The sequence below is a fragment of the Periplaneta americana genome, chromosome 7 (assembly GCF_040183065.1).
Source record: "Periplaneta americana isolate PAMFEO1 chromosome 7, P.americana_PAMFEO1_priV1, whole genome shotgun sequence".
Taxonomy (NCBI): Eukaryota; Metazoa; Arthropoda; class Insecta; order Blattodea; family Blattidae; genus Periplaneta; species Periplaneta americana.
Genome location: NC_091123.1, coordinates 5946753 through 5968173, shown reverse-complemented (window position 1 = coordinate 5968173; position 21421 = coordinate 5946753). Strand labels below are relative to the sequence as shown.

At 37.7% G+C, this 21421-nt stretch overlaps 1 protein-coding gene across 3 annotated transcripts in view; it reads right to left on the bottom strand.

The window, feature by feature from the left end:
• The window catches only part of LOC138702841 (fibrillin-2-like), an 868508-nt gene extending 867942 nt beyond the window's left edge, over positions 1-566 (bottom strand). For all 3 annotated transcript variants that reach the window (XM_069830178.1, XM_069830179.1, XM_069830181.1), the window contains exon 1: positions 198-566. In XM_069830178.1, the coding sequence (XP_069686279.1) occupies positions 198-267 (70 nt within the window). In that variant the 5' untranslated portion in view covers positions 268-566. The remainder of the gene's footprint in view (positions 1-197) is intronic.
• Between the last annotated feature and the right edge of the window lie 20855 nt (positions 567-21421).

Here is a 21421-nt window from a genome sequence, read left to right as displayed (position 1 = left end):
GGCAAAACAGCGATGACAGCCTCTAGTTCGATGAGCCTCAAGTAAACTTTAATTGCTCTTTTTATTACGGCTTTCCCACTATACGGTAGCGGGAAGATCTTGTTACACGATGCAAAACAGCTCGTAAAGTTTTGTAGCACTAAATGGAGAATTTATGACGTTAGACAACACACTCACTCACGCACACACCTACTTACCCGTGGGAAAGGCAAATAGCAGCAAACACCAGTACACTGTTACAGAAATGCACGGTCCCGCCTTCCACATGGTTGCCCTGTACTTCACACACTCCGGATAACAAAAGATTTCTGTCACTATGGAAACGACACTATTTTACACGTATTCACATTCAGTTAATGTAAACGTTTTTGATGTTCTACTGTCTTTTTTTTCATCCGCATTATCTTGGCACTGTATCGTATTAGAAGCAACCCCGACGCGATCTGTTCGTCGTGATCCCCGCACGTGTGGAGCCAATCTACGAATTGTACCGCCACTCCAGCGGCGCTGTTACTGTCTGCCCGAGACTTGCGTTGCTCCTGTTCGGATGCTGTAACCAGCGAAAAGAGGATGGAAAAACAGCCGGCAACCAATCCCCGTTCTCAAACAAGTCGGGCTTTGCCGCCCCACTTGGCGGCGGGGGTGATGAGGAAATCTGCTCTCAGGGCTGTGTTCCAATGTCAGACGGGCCCAATCTCGTTTGGCCATGGTCCACGTGCTTCCATTCTCTCCGGACATTTATTTGCTATTGCACAACCTTCGGGCGTAATTAGTCCTCAATTTGCTACTTAAATCATCGCGCACCGTTACCTCAACGACTTGCTGTCACCCGTCATCATTGTCATCATCTTTTTCTACGTTTCGTATACACAGGATCCCCCTATTAAAATTCTGTAAGACCTGAAAGTTCTAAATAAACGATAAAGTCCTATAGGAGAGCCTCGACTAATTTCGTGATACTAAGGTTTTGGTGCAAAAATAAGGTTCAAATAATAAAAAAGATAAGTACGTTTAATGTACGTACATTATTGGACTTAAGGAAGTTACATATCAGCATTTTTACCTCAAATAAATTTGTACAATAGTTACAAACAAGCAAGTTCAAATATCTTAGAGCAACAGTAACAAATATAAATGATACTCGGGAGGAAATTAAACACAGAATAAATATGGGAAATGCCTGTTATTATTCGGTTGAGAAGCTTTTGTCATCAAGTCTGCTGTCAAAAAATCTGAAAGTTAGAATTTATAAAACAGTTATATTACCGGTTGTTTTGTATGGTTGTGAAACTTGGACTCTCACTTTGAGAGAGGAACAGAGATTAAGGGTGTTTGAGAATAAGGTGCTTAGGAAAATATTTGGGGCTAAGAGGGATGAAGTTACAGGAGAATGGAGAAAGTTACACAACACAGAACTGCACGCATTGTATTCTTCACCTGACATAATTACTTACTTACTGGCTTTTAAGGAACCCGGAGGTTCATTGCCGCCCTCACATAAGCCCTCTATTGGTCCCTATCCTGAGCAAGATTAATCCAGTCCCTACCATCATATCCCACCTCCCTCAAATCCATTTTAATATTATCCTCCCATCTACGTCTCGGCCTCCCCGAAGGTCTTTTTCCCTCCGGTCTCCCAACTAACACTCTATATGCATTTCTGGATTCCTCCATACGTGCTACATGCCTTGCCCATCTCAAACGTCTGGATTTAATGTTCCTAATTATGTCAGGTGAAGAATACAATGCGTGCAGTTCTGTGTTGTGTAACTTTCTCCATTCTCCTGTAACTTCATCCCTCTTAGCCCCAAATATTTTCCTAAGCACCTTATTCTCAAATATCCTTAATCTCTGTTCCTCTCTCAAAGTTAGAGTCCAAGTTTCACAACCATACAAAACAACCGGCAATACAACTGTTTTATAAATTCTTTCAGATTTTTTGACAGCAGACTGGATGATAAAAGCTTCTCAACCGAATAATAACACGCATTTCCTATATTTATTCTGCGTTTAATTTCCTCCCGAGTGTCATTTACTGTATATTTGTTACTGTTGCTCCAAGATATTTGAATTTTTCCACCTCTTCGAAGGATAAATCTCCAATTTGTATATTTCCATTTCGTACATTATTCTGGTCACGAGACATAATCATATATTTTGTCTTTTCGGGATTTACTTCCAAACCGATCGCTTTACTTGCTTCAAGTAAAATTTCCGTGTTTTCCCTAATCGTTTGTGGATTTTCTCCTAACATATTCACGTCATCCGCATAGACAAGAAGCTGATGTAACCCGTTCAATTCCAAACCCTGCCTGTTATACTGGACTTTCCTAATGGCATATTCTAGAGCAAAGTTAAAAAGTAAAGGTGATAGTGCATCTCCCTGCTTTAGCTCGCAGTGAATTGGAAAAGCATCAGATAGACACTGACCTATACATACGTAAATTTATTACTAGTAGATCAGGTTCTATCAGGAGCGTGCTAGAATTTTTGTTCCTTGTTCTCTTTTGTATTTTCAATTCTCCTAGTAATTAACCATATCAGATTTATTTATTTATTTATTTATTTAATTGTTTTGTTTGTTTGTTTATTTATTATTTGTTTATTTATATATTTACGTTACTTATGTATTTATTTATCTATTTATTTGTTATGTATTTACTTATTTATTTATTTAATTATCTACTTATTTATTTTCTTATTTATTTTTTCATTTATTTATTTATTTATTTTTCAGCTCTTTCCTTTCAGACTGTGATTCCCTTCTTATTAGCTACAGTACATTTTCTTTTCTTATTCCAATGCAGTAAACAAAACAGTAGGCAAGCAGATATGGCATACCCGAAAAAAAGACCGAAGAGCTCAGATTAGAAGATATGCTGTCATTGCACCAATTTCACAGTACTTGTTTGATTCAGATACATTAGTTTTAGGAATCATGTTCAGTAGACATTTTTTTCTTGTTTTACTGAATACTACCTCCTCACAAGACTATTAAATTCTTCTTAAACACCCTGTATAAAAGTTTATGAATTATCCTTTAAGTTGTCTAAAATTTCCGACATTTATTTTCAATTAAAACATACCTCTTACAGTTGAAAAATCGCTTTAATTTGAATTAGTTATACTTTCTGTAATATGTGCATATGACAACATTATAGTTGTTAAACAACCATCGCATGTCTTCGTGGTTCTACACGCCACTCTTCGATGTAGGCGTAGGCCTATTTGCTTCAAAAACCACACAGTAAGCAGAATGGTGGCACCTCTCCATTCACAGCGCCTGGTTCAAAGAGAATGCATTGCAATGCTAAAACATATTGATTCCTAGGTTACCATGCGAACACATGTAATGTAGACGGAATGCTTTTCTACCTAACAACCAGTGGACGGACATTTCGAAAAGGAAGTCAAAGCCGTCTGTGGCATAAATAATAAAACGACAGCCGTGCAGATAAAGACACTTGGAATGTACCGTTGAACTTGACCGCTACAGTCGACTAGTCAGACTTGTCTGTCCGAAGGTCTAGGGATCGAGTCACGATACCGACAACAGAGAAGAAAGTTGTGGTAGTAAATGCAGCCTGCGATTGAGAGAACTGAAAATACTACCCTCAAACATTGTTATACAGAGTGATCTGTTTGAAAAGACATGAAATAAAATCGCTGTAAAATTAGAACGATTTATATTTATTTTCGAGTAATTGTAAGTAGATTCTAGAATGATGGCAGTTTTGTTCACATTAGACTCACTGTGTCCATTATTGCATATACAACAAAATGCAATTCGTGAGGCTAATTCGTACACAATGGCCTTCATGTAACCCCATTGGAAAAAGTCAGGAGGGGTGAAGTCAGGGGAACGCTCAGGCCCATACCTGGAGATATGTATGCGGACCAGGCGATCGAAGTAAGATGGAGGACCGTCGTGCTGGTTCCACATACTGGCCTACTGGAGTAGAGAGTTCGCCATGACAAGAACAGGAAAAGCAACATCTCACAGTGCTGCAGATTTTCCAATCCTCATTTCCGGTCATGGGTTCCTTGGTAAAAAAAAATCCTCATCATATCATCCTCTACACCTCTCCAAATTTTGGAAAAGTCGTTCAGTTACACCCTGTATCTAAAAATGATGTACTCCTTGCAAAGAGGACATTTCAGACTTTCTTTTGGGCGTAAATCTTTCACTTTCATCAATTAAGGTATATGTACACCCACAAAACGTAAAAAATGATGAAAAATTAGAATTTTCAAAATATAACTATTTTAATAGATAATTTTCTCCTCTTTTATTTGATAAAAGAATTTTCGATTTATGCCTTATGGTTTTTCAGATAAGTCCCATTTTCCAAAATGCTGCGTCATCAGCCACGGTCACTTAGGCTACTTTTGGAGTGCATTACTTTTGGAGTGATCTTCGTAGCAGTCAATCCCCTCGTCCAGCATTGCTTGTAAAATAAACTTCTTTCTAGTCCCGAAATAGATGCATAGATATCTGGGCATGATCATTAGCTTGAAAAAACTTTTTTACATAATGAAGTAATTTATAATCTTTTACTGTTAGTCGTAAAACTGTAAATTTGTGTGTCAGTGATGTTGTACGTCATTTTAATAAGAGTAGAGAAGTAGAAATTACAATTCTGAGGAGGATGGGCATAAACTCTGGGACAAACACCATCGCAGGATTTGTTGCATCAATGGAAATAGGGACAAAAATACCAGAAAAAAAACATTCAACACCTAAAGTTAAAACAAGGCGGAGGTATTTGAGAGCCAGAAAGAAGCTGAAACTGGACCGATATGAAGCTGCTTAAGGGGTGACATATGATGATGGAGTCTTCTAGGCTCTGAAAGTTTGTGGCTCATTTCCTATTTAATTCTTTTAAACATATCTCAGCCAAATATGGTGATACCAAGAAGATATTGGTGTCATTTTGAAGCTTGAAATGTCCCCCAGTGCCTGACAATGAGTAAAATAACACTTACTTACTTACTCACTCACTCATTCACTCATTCACTCATTCACTCACTCACTCACTCACTCACTCACTCACTCACTCACTCACTCACTTACTTACTGGCTTTTAAGGAACCCGGAAGTTCATAATCATATACTTAGTCTTTTCAGGATTTACTTCCAAACCTATCTCTTTACTTGCTTCCAGTAAAATTCCCGTGTTTTCCCTAATCGTTTGTGGATTTTCTCCTAACATATTCACGTCATCCGCATAGACAAGCAGCTGATGTAACCCGTTCAATTCCAAACCCTCTCAAAATAACATTAATATAATTAATAATTATCTATGGATTTTTACATGATTTATGCAACATAAAATATTATTGTAAGTTACATATATGGTAATATTTAATTAATGTAAATAAAAATAAAAAAATAGCTCTGTGGCTCTATCTTAAAAACTGCATGAGCTATCATGTTTCAAGTTGTATGTCAAAATTATAAACAAAATAATTTTTATAAACAATTTAGACATAATTTCAAGGGATCTGTTCACTTCATTCTCTTTCTGGTACCATTCTCAATTGTATAACAATTTTGCAGAGCAAAATTATACAAAACAAAATTTTTTCTATGTAAAGGTTTACATATCTATATTAATAATAAATCTGTAGCCGAAATTTTTCTGGTAATTTTCGATTTTTCAAAAATAATTGGTCCTAACATATATAATTAATCACCCTGAAACCGAAAATCGCTTTTTTGAAATTTTTGTTTGTATGTCTGTCTCTCTGTCTGTCTCTGTCTGTCTGTATGTTTGTTACCTTTTCACGCGATAATGGCTGAACGGATTTCGATGAAAATTGGAGTATAAATTAAGTTCGTTGTAACTTAGATTTTAGGCTATATGGCATTCAAAATATGTTATTTAAAAGGCGGGATTATAAGGGGGCCTGAATTAAATAAATCAAAATATCTCGCTTATTATTGATTTTAGTGAAATATGTTGCATAACAAAAATTTCTTTAAAAACGATTTCTGATAAGTTTTATTCTTTGCAAATTTTGATAGGACTGTATTTAATGAGATAAATGAGTTTTAAAATTAAAATAACTGCCATCTAAGGCGGTGTAATGAATTAAAAAACAAATGACTTCGTCTATAAGGGTCCTTGGACAACAACAATTGAAAGCTATGAAACATAGCCTACAGAGAATGTTTCTGTGTTTGTATGAAGTAATATCAGAAGCTAAATTAACCGATTTGTATAATTAATTATTATTTCATCATTGGAAAGTGTAGTTTCTCTGGATGGACATAATGCTATAATGTTATTACAGTAACTTGAGAGTGAATTGAGGACAGGTAAGATTAAAATAGCTTCTTACGCATAGAAAACTTGATAGGTTGTTCTGTATATTCATTTCCTGTATTTCTTATAATAATGTTTATGAACATATTCATTTTTATCTCAGAGAATTAACGAACAACGAGAGTGTATTGATTTAGTATGCAGTAATAGTACGTTTGCTTAGCAATCCATTACTTTATAATTCAAATTTTAACTATGCTCAATTGAATCGTGTTAAAATACATAAAATACATATGCAATAAATGCAATGCAAAAAAATTGGGTAATGAGCCAAGCAGATTATGTTGCGCTGTTGTAAAAGCTGTACCTCCTGAGACTCAAGAGCTCCCACAACAAATTAAAAACTTTCTAATTCGAGTACATCCGTTATCAACACACTTTTTCATAATATAATATAATATAATATAATATAAACATAATAAATCTGTAGCCAAAATTTTTCTGTTAATTTTCGCCTTTCCAAAAATAATAGGTAATAACAATTAAGAAACATGTTAAAGGAATTGTCATTGCACCAAATGAGTGGTCTCTGGATCAAAATGATCGCATTTTAATATTTTAAATTCAATTTAAATTAAGTAACATACTAAACGATTTATCCTTCTATCAAACACGAATGTTCCCTGGATCAAATGTCCTATTTTAATTATGTAATTACTTTATATTTATTTCTAACGTGTGCAGCGGAGCGCACGGGTACGGCTAGTAACTTAATAAACGACTTACAGCCCAGGAGGCAAAGCATATTGAACAGGCCTTGTAGTGTTACCAGGTAATATATTAATCTCAAATGTTCGTTTGTTTTATTGCCCGGTGAAATGCTTTCGCCAGCCTCTGCAGTATTAATAGCGAGCGACTGTTAACGCGGGGTCGTTGCTACACATTGTTCTGAATTCGCATCAACAGCCGCCGGCGATAGATCTCGAGTTGCCGACGCGGTCCGCGCCACGCACCGCCCAGAATTATGACATATGCCGGCCTGCAATTAATTGAGGTAACCATGGAGTTGGTTTAGTCTACTGTTAGTGGAAGACAGTGCAGTCCAAAATAGATATCATTTTGACTATTACACTTTTACAAGCTTTCCTTCTTTCTCTTCCAAAAGTCAAAGTTCCCACCGACCCGAACGACTATAGACCAATCAGTATCCTGCCAGCCATATCAAAAGCACTGGAAAGAATCGTACACAGACAAATTACTAACTACGTGAACGAACACAAACTATTCGACAAGTATCAGTCAGGTTTCAGAGCTGGACACAACACAAGCACTTACTTACTTACTTACTTACTTACTTACTTACTTACAAATGGCTTTTAAGGAACCCCAAGGTTCATTGCCGCCCTCACATAAGCCCGCCATCGGTCCCTATCCTGTGCAAGATTAATCCAGTCTCTATCATCACACCCCACCTCCCTCAAATCCATTTTAATATTATCCTCCCATCTACGTCTCGGCCTCCCTAAAGGTCTTTTTCCCTCCGGTCTCCCAACTAATACTCTATATGCATTTCTGGATTCGCCCGTAGGTGCTACATGCCCTGCCCATCTCAAACGTCTGGATTTTAAGTTCCTAATTATGTTAGGTGGTCCCGAGCCGTGGCGTCGCGGCCTAAGGCATCCTGCCTAGGACTCGCGTTACGGAATGCGCGCTGGTTCGAATCCTCATGGGAGAAGAAATTTTCTCATGAAATTTCGGCCAGTGTATGGGACCGGTGCCCACCCAGCATCGTGATGCACTTGAGGAGCTACGATAGGTAGCGAAATCCGGTTGCGAATACCAGCTATAACGGCTGGGGGGATCATCGTGCTAACCACACGATACCTCCATTCTGGTTGGATGATCGTCCACCTCTGCTTCGGCATGTGGGCGTGAGGCCAGCAGCCGGCTGGTCGGTCTAGGCCCTTCACGGGCTGTAGCGCCACGGATTATTATTATTATTATTAATTATGTTAGGTGAAGAATACAATGCGTGCAGTTCTGTGTTGTGTAACTTCCTCCATTCTCCTGTAACTTCATCCCGCTTAGCCCCAAATATTTTCCTAAGCACCTTATTCTCAAACACCCTTAACCTATGTTCCTCTCTCAGAGTGAGAGTCCAAGTTTCACAACCATACAGAACAACCGGTAATATAACTGTTTTATAAATTCTAACTTTCAGATTTTTGGACAGCAGACTGGATGATAAGAGCTTCTCAACCGAATAATAACACGCATTTCGCATATTTATTCTGCGTTTAATTTCCTCCCAAGTGTCATTTATATTTGTTACTGTTGCTCCAAGGTATTTGAATTTTTCCACCTCTTCGAAGGATAAATCTCCAATTTTTATATTTCCATTTCGTACAATATTTCCGTCACGAGACATAATCATACACTTCGTCTTTTCGGGATTTACTTCCAAACCGATCGCTTTACTTGCTTCAAGTAAAATTTCCGTGTTTTTCCTAATCGTTTGTGTATTTTCTCCTAACATATTCACGTCATCTGCATAGACAAGAAGCTGATGTAACCCGTTCAATTCCAAACCCTGCCTGTTATCCTGAACTTTCCTAATGGCATATTCTAGAGCGAAGTTAAAAAGTAAAGGTGATAGTGCATCTCCCTGCTTTAGCCCGCAGTAAATTGGAAAAGCATCTGACAGAAACTGACCTATACGGACTCTGCTGTATGTTTCACTGAGACACATTTTAATTAATAGAACTAGTTTCTTGGGAATACCAAATTCAATAAGAATATCATATAATACTTCCCTCTTAACCGAGTCATATGCCTTTTTGAAATCTACACAAGCACTGCTCTACTTAAAGTGACCGAAGACATTCGTGAAGCAATCGACTCTAATAAAGTAACAATACTAACACTTCTTGATCTTAGCAAAGCTTTCAACTCTGTAAATTTTGACCTGATCACCCATAAATTGAGAAATCTACATTTGTCAGAGACTGCTGTGAGTTGGTTCGAATCCTACGTTCGGGAAAGAAAACAATGTGTTGTATCCGGGAATCGAAGCTCTTCCTGGCTTAACATAACATCAGGTATACCACAGGGGTCGGTACTCGGACCATTGTTGTTCACAATATATGTCAATGATATTACATCTCTTGTAAGGCATTGTAACTATCACTTGTATGCTGACGACCTTCAATGCTACATCTCTTCCCGCTTAAACCGAGTAAATGACGCTATAGATAAATTGAACGAAGACATTGACTCGATTGTGACATGGACAAAGAAATTCCATCTTAATATCAATCCTGAAAGACACAAACAATCATATTAGGACACAAACGGCAAACCGACGCTGTAAAGCAACTCGACATTTCCCCCGTTAAAGTAAGTACAGTGCATATCCCTTTCAGTTCTTCGGTAAAAAAATCTTGGCATTCACATGGATAATAATCTCAACTGGGACATGCAAATCACAGAAACCTGCAGGAAAGTATATTCTATTATCCATGTGCTAAAAAGGATAAATGTTCATCTCCCCTCTTGCTTAAAAAAAGTCCCTTGTCCAGACACTTGTATTTCCCTATTTTGACTATGCTGACATTTTACTGACTGACCTTTCCAGCGACAACAAAACGAAACTTCAACGTGCTCATAATTTGTGTGTACGTTTTGTGAGCAATGTTCGTAAATATGATCATATTACCCCATCCCTGGAAGCAATAGGTTGGCTTAAACTAGATAAGAAAAGAAATTTACATTCACTTCTCCTTCTCTTCGAAAAATTGAACTCTTCTATTCCTTCGTACCTGTCGTCTCGCTTCACTTACCTTTCATCCCACTACAATCTGAATACACGTTCTCGCCATGAAACAATACTAACAATACCATCCCATCGCACCTCCTCATACTCAACCTCCATCACAATAGCCCTGCCAAGACTCTGGAATTCGCTACCTGCTACCATCAGGGACTGTCGAAATAAACTTACTAGGCACTTGGTCAGTAATTGAGACTCGTTCAGACATGGTTTCTTGTAAATAGTTCTCTTAATATATCACAAAATATTTCAATATCCGGTAATTTCATCACTATAGAATTTTGTTATTGTATGTTTAATTTGTAATTCAGTAAATACAAAAATATTCTTTGTTCTTAACTTCTATAATAAAATGTCTAGCTTTCATTAATCAGGTAATCTTGTCGTACTTTAATTTTTATTGTAATTATAATTGTAAATTTAATATTAATTGTAATTTTATTGTTCATATTATAGTTGTAATCCCCTGGTAGAGGGGCAGAGAATTCCTGACGGCCTTGTCTCTACCAGGTTAAATAAATAAATACTAATACTAATACTACTTTTGCTCCCTCATACAACTTTTGACCAATAAAAGGGTACGAAAAAACGTGTTTCAACCAATCATGATTGTTTATCGCTACAATTTTATCACTTCCCTAGCATTTGTTTGTTTTTAAACTTCCCTAGCATTTGTTTCTTTTTTTTGCCAAAATTTCAAAATGCAAATTTTTTATGGTACTGGTTTATTTAATGATGATTGCAACTGTCGAGGTTATATCAGCGTCGCCGGTGTGCCAGAATTTTGTCCCGCAGGAGTTCTTTTACATGACAGTAAATCTACTGACATAAGTCTGTCGCATTTAAGCACACTTAAATGCCATCGACCTGGGCTGGGATCGAACCCGCAACCTCGAGCACAGAAGGCCAGCGCTGTACTGACTACGCTACCTAGGCTGATTGGTCTATTCTGATCCTCTTCCTGTAAAATGAAAAATTATTATTATTATTATTATCATAATCATCTCCAACATGCGTAGCCTATTGCTGTTTCTCCCCGTGTGCTGCGCTAAATCCTGTCTTGACGTGTGTAAGATGGGTTGTCTAAATTTAGGCGCCCTGGATTCCACCGTTGCGATTGACGTTCATACGAGATCAAGAGGCGGGGTCGCCTATCATATACATACAAACAGTTTCACGAAGGAAACAGGGAAACTTTCAGGTTTTATATCTACATTCCAGCGTGCGGTTCAATGCCCCGATTGAACAATTCCAGTTTAGCAAAACAATTCATTTTTTAATCAATTATAAGATCTGTCCCTAATAAATGTTTAGACCTATTTATTATCTATTTATTTATTTGTTTATTTATTTTATTTATTTATATCTATCTACCTGTCTGCCTGCCTGTCTCTCTGTCTGTCTCTCTGTGTCTCTCTTTGCCTGTCTGTCTGTCTTTCTTTCTGTCTCTCTGTGTGTCTCTGTTTGTCTTTCTGTCTGTCTTTCTTTCTTTCTTTCTGTCTGTCTGTCTGTCTGTCTGTCTGTCTGTCTGTCTGTCTGTCTGTCTGTCTGTCTGTCTGTCTGTCTGTCTGTCTGTCTGTCTGTCTGCCTGCCTGCCTGTCTCTCTGTGTATATCTGTTTGTCTTTCTATCTGTCTTTCTTCCTTTCTTTCTTTCTGTCTGTCTGCCTGTCTTTCTTTCTGTCTCTCTGTGTGTATCTATTTGTCTTTCTGTCTGTCTTTCTTTCTTTCTTTCTGCCTGCCTGTCTGTCTGTCTTTCTTTGTCTCTCTGTGTGTCTCTGTTTGTCTTTCTGTCTTTCTTTCTTTCTTTCTGTCTGCCTGTCTGTCTTTCTTTCTGTCTCTCTGTGTGTCTCTGTCTTTCTGTCTGTCTTTCTTTCTTTCTTTCTTTCTGCCTGCCTGTCTGTCTGTCTTTCTTTGTCTCTCTGTGTGTCTCTGTTTGTCTTTCTGTCTTTCTTTCTTTCTTTCTTTCTTTCTTTCTGTCTGTCTTTCTTTCTGTCGCTCTGTGTGTCTCTGTTTGTCTTTCTGTCTTTCTTTCTATCTCTCTGTGTGTCTCTGTCTTTCTGTCTGTCTTTCTTTCTTTCTTCCTTTCTGTCTGCCTGTCTGTCTGTCTTTCTTTCTGTCTCTCTGTGTGTCTCTGTTTGTCTTTCTGTCTTTCTTTCTTTCTTTCTTTCTGTCTGTCTTTCTTTCTGTCGCTCTGTGTGTCTCTGTTTGTCTTTCTGTCTTTCTTTCTTTCTGTCTTTCTTTCTATCTCTCTGTGTGTCTCTGTCTTTCTGTCTGTCTTTCTTTCTTTCTTCCTTTCTGTCTGCCTGTCTGTCTGTCTTTCTTTCTGTCTCTCTGTGTGTCTCTGTTTGTCTTTCTGTCTGTCTGTCTTTCTTTCATTCTGTCTGTCTGTCTGCCTGTCTTTCTTTCTGTCTGTCTGTCTGTCTGTCTGACTTTTTACCTGGCTCTCTGTCTGTGTCTGTCTGTCTGTCTCTCTCTGTCTGTTTTCCTGTCTTTTGTTTCCATTGGTGGGTAATTTTTGTAACTACAAGATATGTCATATTTTGTCGAGCACAAATGTCGGCCAGTTGTTAACGAATTTGAACCTGGTTGTCAGGCATGGAAAATCAAGTCCTGGAAACTGTCGAGAAGTGCAAAACACCAAATAATCGTGTGACTGGTAAAGCTGTGTTTGGAAAGTTTCAGTTGAAACTGATAGGCCTACTTGTTATGGACATCAGAGAATATAAAACTGCAGACCACAGTACAAAGTTAAACAGGTGGATGAATTAATTTATTTCAAACAGTCAAGTCAGCGAACTGGATACGTAACGCTCTGTTTAATACGTGCAAAATGCTAAATAACCGTATAGCTAGTACAATTCGACGCCATTTCAGCTCAACTTCTAAACAATGCTTGCCCCAGAACACGTTATTGTATTCCAAACAGGAGGCAAACGCTTTATTTTTTCAACATGTCTACCTACGTCTCAGGATAAAATGACTCAACTTTAAAATTTTAACGAAACCACATGTCATTTTTACTTAATCGTGAAAAAAAATTCATATTTTTTAATGGTGCTGAAAGTATAGTGTGTCCCAAAAGTCATGGTGCAGTTTCAGAGGATTATAATATTTTTTGAATGAATAGACGTAGAAAAATGTAATTTTGGTGCCAGATGAAAATAAACTCTCAACGTTTCTCGTTTGTAAATTTTAGTCACTGAAGGAAACAAAAGATAATCGAAAAATCCAGTAATTTTCATTGTTACAATTACTTATACAAGATAGATATCCAAAGAAAAGTGCAATGTGTTTTTTGACTGGCAAAATTTGAATCTGTGACTCATTAAGCACAACCACAGTGATAATCATCTAGATGAAGTGCATACAACAATTTAAGTTTATAAGGAGTCATATGAAGACGTTTCTTTAAAGCTCTATGAACTGTTGTTTTCGGAAGGCCTAATTGTTGGGCAATTTACGAACTGATTTCCTTGGACTCTGAACAAAAACTCTTGGGATGGTTTCTACCGTTTCATCATTTGTCGATGGTCTTCCAGTACGCTTTTTCGCCAATAGGCTTCCAGTCTCTTTTAACTTCTATCCCAACGACGAATGTTATTCTCGTGTGGTGGTTCTTCGTTAATACTCGACGAAATTCACGTCGTACACGAGTCACAGATTCAAATGTTTGACAGCCACAAATACGTTTCACTTTCCTTTGGACATCCATCTTGCATAATTAACTGTTACAATGAAAATTATTGCATTTTTTCGATTGTTACCGTCTTTTGTTCCCTTCAGCGCCTCAAAGTTACGGACGAAAAACTTTGAAAGTTTTATTTTTATCTGGCACCAACATTACATTTCTACCTCTATTCATTCAATAAATATAATCCTCTGAAGATCCACCGTGACTTTTAGGACACACTGTATTTTAAGAAGAATCACTGTACTGATATCTGGACCAACTTGAGTTGATTGTAGAATGGTGCATAGTTTTAATTAAATACATTTATGAAATTATCCAAAGTAATATTCAAAATGTGCTTTATTGTTGACTAGACAGTAATGCAGCCTATTTCTGAACTCCTCTACATAGCGTTGCCATAGTATCAAAACCATACATAAATAACGTAAATGGCCACAAAGTCATTTAAATATGCTCTCCTGCATATATGACTTGTATCGCCTCAAATGCAGGTAGTAAGGCCGTAAAAGCATTTCGAGAGGGGTTCGGCCGGCGCCGTGGATCGTGTCCCGGCATAGCTCAGTTGGAAAGAGCGCTCAGCGGGCAGAGCTGAGAGGTCCTGGGTTCGATTCCCGGTGCCGGTACGAATTTTTCTCGTATTAAATAGTAATAATAAATAACGTAAATACAAAACTTCCAAACTTTATCCTGTTTTAAATTTTAAACAATAGGTTTATTATACACAACCATAATATTCCTTAACATTAATTTGTGTTACTACTTGAAATAACCTGTAATCAACAATAGTATTTTTTTTCGTTGTTGGTAACTCTATAGCACCTATTAGATGCTTTATGGTTGTGCTAACAGATGGAGTTACTTGTCAACAATGTGACGCTGAAACGTGTGTTCAGGTTACTGTCCAGCGACAGTCCTGATGTATTTTTATATTTGTAATGATTGGTTAATTAATATTAACCTGGCACACTCACGTTCATACAAGTTTCCAGACTCTAGACACCCAGGGAATTCCTCTTCTTCAAGAAAAATTCACCGAGAGCCGAGTCCGGGAATCAAACCCGGGACCTCCTGACCTGGAAGCCAGAATGTTGAGCAACAGACCACGAAGGCAGTCTAACAATAGATTTGTAGTTTTATTTTCTTCATTTCTATTTAACAGTAACAATAATCAGGTTGCCAAGCGACGATAGATGACAAAATATGTGAAACAAATGAATTAGATGTATAAACAATTGAATACTCTTTCAAATTTAAATATCAAAATAATAATGTCGTTTGAAACTTTAAAGGAGGAATGGGAAGCAAAATTTCAAAGGAAGGGTGATGGAATGGGGGGGGGGGTGAAACCTAAAATGCAATTAACACCGATTTTATGCTTCCCCCTCAAAATGTAAATTGATGTGCTTTTTGTTTAAATTAAATGTAATTGAAGTAGTTATTTAGATTGAAAGTTTTGAATGAAAGCCCTTTATAATTGGCTAATTGCTCATCTATTTTATGACATAAATGAATATTTTGAATTTAAATTAGTACAATATTTTAATCTCTTCTTTTATATTAAAAGTAGGCTATATGTTCTATTTATTGTATAAAACAATGGCATTTTTTGTAATTTCTTAATGAATGAGATATTAGTACATTATGCAACGAGCCTATAATGGTAGTAATTAAGACGCGAGTATGTTTGTTTATGAAGCGAGCGCAAGCGAGTTTCATAATTTTCATACGAGCGTCTTAATTACCATTATAGGCAAGTTTCATACGACTTTTTATGCTCGACCATATTTCTAACTTGAAATTATTCATAAGTATTCATGTTATGTTTATGTAAGTGAAGAGCGGAGGTGACCTTCTAAATTGTGAGATATGCGCAGACGCGAAAGTATTGACTTTTTCCGAGGGACGAATGTCATTGACCTTGATATAATCTAGAGAATAACATGAACATTAATATTGATATAACCTGGAAATTGATTTAGAATTGAAAAACGAGATGACAAATTGAATTTATTTGAATATTATTTACAATTAACGCTAATTATTACAGTAACAGAACATAGCCTTCTGCGACAGTATTGGATTTCCAGCCTCCGTGACGTTTCGCTAATTGTCTTTCGATTGCATTTCCGAGAATAATCGATACTTGCGGTTTTATAATGGTACAAGGGTGATTTCTCATTGGCTGAACAACTGAAGTATAATGAATAGGTGTACTTTAATGAGGTGTATTAAAGGGCTACTACCAGGTGTATAATTACTACATTTCGGCATGGTCGAGCATAAAAACTATTACTAAACTGGCTCCACAGTTTGAGAACCCGCCGCCTGTTCATTTATTTATGTGGGTGTAAAGAGTCCTCCTCGCGTAGCATCTGAGATAAGAGCAGCCTACTCACCTGGCCGTACAAGTGCGCTGCTGGCGGTAAGTGCGGTCGCCTGGATGTTGCTGAACCCATCGTACACTGACCACAGCGTCACGTTCCGGCCACTCACTGCTGGTTTGCAGTGCGTGCTTCAAGGGCTTGATGACTGCGTGGGTCTGGTCTTCATTCTGAAAAGAAAAACAACAAGAAAGAACCATCACAGTGTCAAGTAACGAATACTGTGGTCGGGAAATGTAGAAGAGCGAGATAGGGAAGGAGAAATGAAGATTGAAAGACAAAACAGACAGATGAACTGACAGAAAGAAAGAGAGAAAGACACAGATGGAAGAAAGTAAGAAAGAAAGGCGAAAATAAAGAAAGAAAGAAAGAAAGAAAGAACAAAAGAAAGAAAGACAGACTTAAGGAGAGACAGAAAGAAAGCAAGAAAGAAAGAAAGACAGACGGAAGGAAAGACAGAAAGAAAGAAAGAAAGAAAAAGACAGACGGACGGTAGGAAAGACAGAAAGAAAGACAGAAAGACAGACGGAAAGAAAGACAGGAAGAAATAAAGAAAGAAAGATAGAAACAAAGAAAGAAAAAGACAGACGGACGGTAGGAAAGACAGAAAGACAGACGGAAAGAAAGACAGAAAGAAAGAAAGAAAGAAAGAAAAAGACAGACGGACGGTAGGAAAGACAGAAAGAGAGACGGAAAGAAAGAAAAAAGAAAGAAAGAAAGAAAGATAGAAAGAAAGAAAGAAAGAAGGAAAGAAAAAGAAAGACGGACGGTAGGAAAGACGGAAAGAAAGACAGAAAGAAAGAAAGATAGAAAGAAAGAAAGAAAAAGACAGACGGACGGTAGGAAAGACAGAAAGACAGACAGAAAGAAAGAAAGAAAGATAGAAAGAAAGAAAGAAAGAAAAAGACAGACGGACGGTAGGAAAGACAGAAAGACAGACGGAAAGAAAGACAGAAAGAAAGAAAGAAAAAGACAGACGGAAGGTAGGAAAGACAGAAAGAAAGACAGAAAGACAGACGGAAGGAAAGACAGAAAGAAAGGAAGAAAGAAAGACGGAAGGAAAGACAGAAAGGAAAAGAGAAAGCAAGAAAGGAAGAAAAAGACAGACGAACGGTAGGAAAGGCAGAAAGAAAGACAGAAAGACAGACGGAAGGAAAGACAGAAAGGAAAAAAGGAAAGCAAGAAAGAAAGAAAAAGACAGACGAACGGTAGGAAAGGCAGAAAGAAACACAGAAAGGCAGACGGAAGGAAAGACAGAAAGGAAAAAAGAAAGAAAAAGACTGACGAACGGAAGGAAAGGCAGAAAGAAAGACAGAAAGACAGACGGAAGGAAAGTCAGAAAGGAAAAAAGAAAGCAAGAAAAGACAGACGAACGGTAGGAAAGGCAGAAAGAAAGACAGAAAGACAGACGGAAGGAAAGACAGAAAGAAAGGAAGAAAGAAAGAAAGAAAGACGGAAGGAAAGACAGAAAGGAAAAAAGAAAGAAAGAAAAGGACAAACGAACGGTAGGAAAGACAGAAAGAAAGACAGATTGAAGGAAAGAAAGAAAGACAGAAAAAAAGAAAGAAAGACGGAAGGAAAGATAGAAAGGAAGAAAGAAAGACGGAAGGAAAGACAGAAAAAGAAAGAAAGAAGGAAAAAGACAGAGACGAACTGTAGGAAAGACAAAAAGAAAGACAGATTGAAGGAAAGAAAGAAAGACAGACGGAAGGAAAGAAAGAAAGAAAGGCGGAAGGAAAGACAGAAAAAGAAAGAAAGAAAGAAAAAGACAGAGACCAACTGTAGGAAAGACAAAAAGAAAGACAGATTGAAGGAAAGACAGTCAGAAAGAAAGGCAGATGGAAGGAAAGAAAGAAAGAAAGAAAGAAAGAAAGGCGGAAGGAAATACATAAAGAAAGACGGACTGAAGGAAATACAAATAAAGAATAAAAACAGAAAGGAAGACCAGTGAAAGCAGAAAGAAAGGTAAAAAAGACAGACGGAAAGAAAGGCGGAAGGAAAGACAGAAATAGAGGCAGACGGAAGGAAAGACGGAAAAAAGACAGAAAACAAATGTAATGAAAGACAGACAGAAAGAAAGACAGACGGAAGGACAGACAAGAAAGAAAGACAGAAATAAAAGAAACAAAAAAGACAGAGACAGGCGGAAGGAAGACAGAGAGAAGAAAGACGGAAAGACAAGAAGGAAAGAAAGACAGACGGAAGGAAAGAAAGACGGAAGGAAAGAAAGGAAGGAAGAAAGAAAGATAGATACCGGTACATAAAAGAATGTATTAGCAAATAAAGGAAAAGCGGTTGGAAGGCAGACAGAAAGCATTAGTGCAAGGAAGGAGGACGGAGCTGCTGCCCCTCTTAGTAGGCAGCGCTCAACACATCAGACTATAACTCTAATCCGCCCCAGCACCGGAATGGCTCGGTAGGCGAAGTTAATCAAGCAAAACAATGCCAGCGCTTTGTTTTTTAATGAGTCCCGCCACCTTGCACCTCCAGCGGCGGCTAGTGGCACTCGTCCCCCTCACCTCGCGATCAACACTTGCGTACTCGTCCTTGGCCACGCCATTCCCTAGTGTTTTTCTCTAAACCCAAGTATCCAGAGTTCAAACTCCACCGACGACAGTGAATCTCTGAGACGAGTCAATGAGAAGGACGACTTCCTTCAAAAGAGAAATAAGCGGAGATTCCTGCAGAGGGTGAGACAATCTGTCAGCTCTGGCAATGTCGGATGAACGCCTTGAAAAGTTCTTCTTGCGACCGAACAACGGGATAAGCGCCAAATTGAGCAAAGCTAGAATTTTCAGTAGAACATCGAGACTGAAGCATCTTCTTCTATGACTCTTTCGAAACATTACGATTTGCAGAAGTCCCATGGCCGCCCAGGTCTCCGGATCTCACAGCCACAGACTATTTTCTTTAGGGCTATTTATAAGAGAAAGTTTTCTCCGCGCAATTACACAATGGACTTGAAACCGGCAATCCAAGAAGAATTTCAGACAAATAATTGTTATTATTATTATTATTATTATTATTATTATTATTATTATTATTATTAATATTATTATTATTAATATTAATATTAATATTAATATTATTATTATTATTATTATTATTATTATTATTATTATTATTATTATTATTATTATTATTATTATTATTATTATTACAGAAGACGATATCCCCTACTAAATCTCCATCTTCCGGATTTAATCTCTCGTAGGTTAGTAGGTCGGGTGTACCATGCTCTCTGCGATTGTCACGAACGACGTAGACTTTTAGTTCCATATTTCGCCGTTACGGCTTGAACGCTTGGTAGCACTATACATAAATGTAGTTATTATTATTATTATTGTTATTATTATTACTATTATTATTATTATTATTATTATTATTATTATTATTATTCACTTCGGGCTAAAGCAAGGAGATGTACTATCACCTTTACTTTTTAACTTTGCTCTAGAGTATGCCATTAGGAAAGTCCAGGACAACAGAGAGAGTTTGGAATTGAACGGGTTACATCAGCTGCTTGTCTATGCGGATGACGTGAATATGTTAGGAGAAAATCCACAAACGATTAGGGTAAACACGGGAATTTTACTGGAAGCAAGTAAAGAGATAGGTTTGGAAGTAAATCCCGAAAAGACGAAGTATATGATTAGCCTATGTCTTGTGACCAGAATATTGTACGAAATGGAAATATAAAAATTTGAGATTTGTCCTTCAAAGAGGTGGAAAAATTCAAATATCTTGGAGCAACAGTAACAAATAGCAATGACACTAGGGAAAAAATTAAACGCAGAATAAATATGGGAAATGCCTGTTATTATTCGGTTGAGAAGCTTTTGTCATCCAGTCTGCTGTCAAAAAATCTGAAAGTTAGAATTTATAAAACAGTTATATTACCGGTTGTTTTGTATGGTTGTGAAACTTGGACTCTCATTTTGAGAGAGGAACAAAGATTAAGAGTGTTTGAGAATAAGGTTCTTAGGAAAATATTTGGGGCTAAGAGGGACGAAGTTACAGGAGAATGGAGAAAGTTACACAACATAGAACTGCACGCATTGTATTCTTCACCTGACATAATTAGGAACATTAAATCCAGACGTTTGAGATGGGCAGGGCATGTAGCACGTATGGGCAAATCCAGAAATGCATATAGAGTGTTAGTTGGGAGGCCGGAGGGAAAAAGACCTTTGGGGAGGCCGATACGTTGGTAGGAGGATAATATTAAAATGGATTTGAGGGAGGTGGGATGTGATGGTAGGGACTGGATTAATTTTGCTCAGGATAGGGACCGATGGCGGGCTTATGTGAGGGCGGCAATGAACCTCCGGGTTTCCTAAAAGCCATAAGGAAGTATTATTACCATCATCATTATTATCTCTTAGCAGGTATTGGCATTTCTTCCTGTAAAAATGTCGTCCTCAGATTTTAACCAACAATTACAGAGACTCACTGATTATGACGTTAACATGGCGCTAGTCCGTCAGTTATGACAACATAGCACAACACAAAACGAGAGACATTCCACATCTTCGTGTCCTCCTCCCTGCCAGTGGTCAAACTTTGGTGGAACACGTTACCACTCACGCTCGAGTGATGTTACAATACACTAGTAATGGGTGTACTCTCCACCTGTGAGTGGATTAAAAGATGATCCCCATCAAACTAGCCAAAGCACTCCACTCATCTTCCACAGATCGCCGGACTGTAGTCTATCGACCCAGGGACAGTGCAGGACTGTTGCATCTGCGGTCCCATTATCTGAAAGCTCTCTAATTGATTCTCGGTGCATGCAGCAAACATTTCATTCCGATATATCCAGATCAACCAGCATTACGTATCAGAAAAAAAATACGTGCAGGGACGTGTTTATGTGTGTATTCTTCACAGGAAGATATGTTTAGAATGCTTCACTCGCTGGACATCTAGTAAATCTAGGGCAGCGGTGGCGAAAATGTAATCGTGCGCCGAGCCACTGTGTAACCTGCAATGTGCATAGCACCTATGGAGGGAGGCGGACACCCGAAGAGGAAGCGAAGCAGCTATCTGACTTATTAACGGATTTTCATTTTCCTTACGTCAAGCACTTAAATATAATGTTATTCAGTACAAGGCTACAAACTAATGTTTAGTACGTGTAATGAAGAAAGAAATTAACAATAAAACATAGGACACATTATCACAACCTAAAATTAACTGTCTTCAGAATGTATCTGCGACAGAGTTTCAATATCAGGAATAATGTCACTT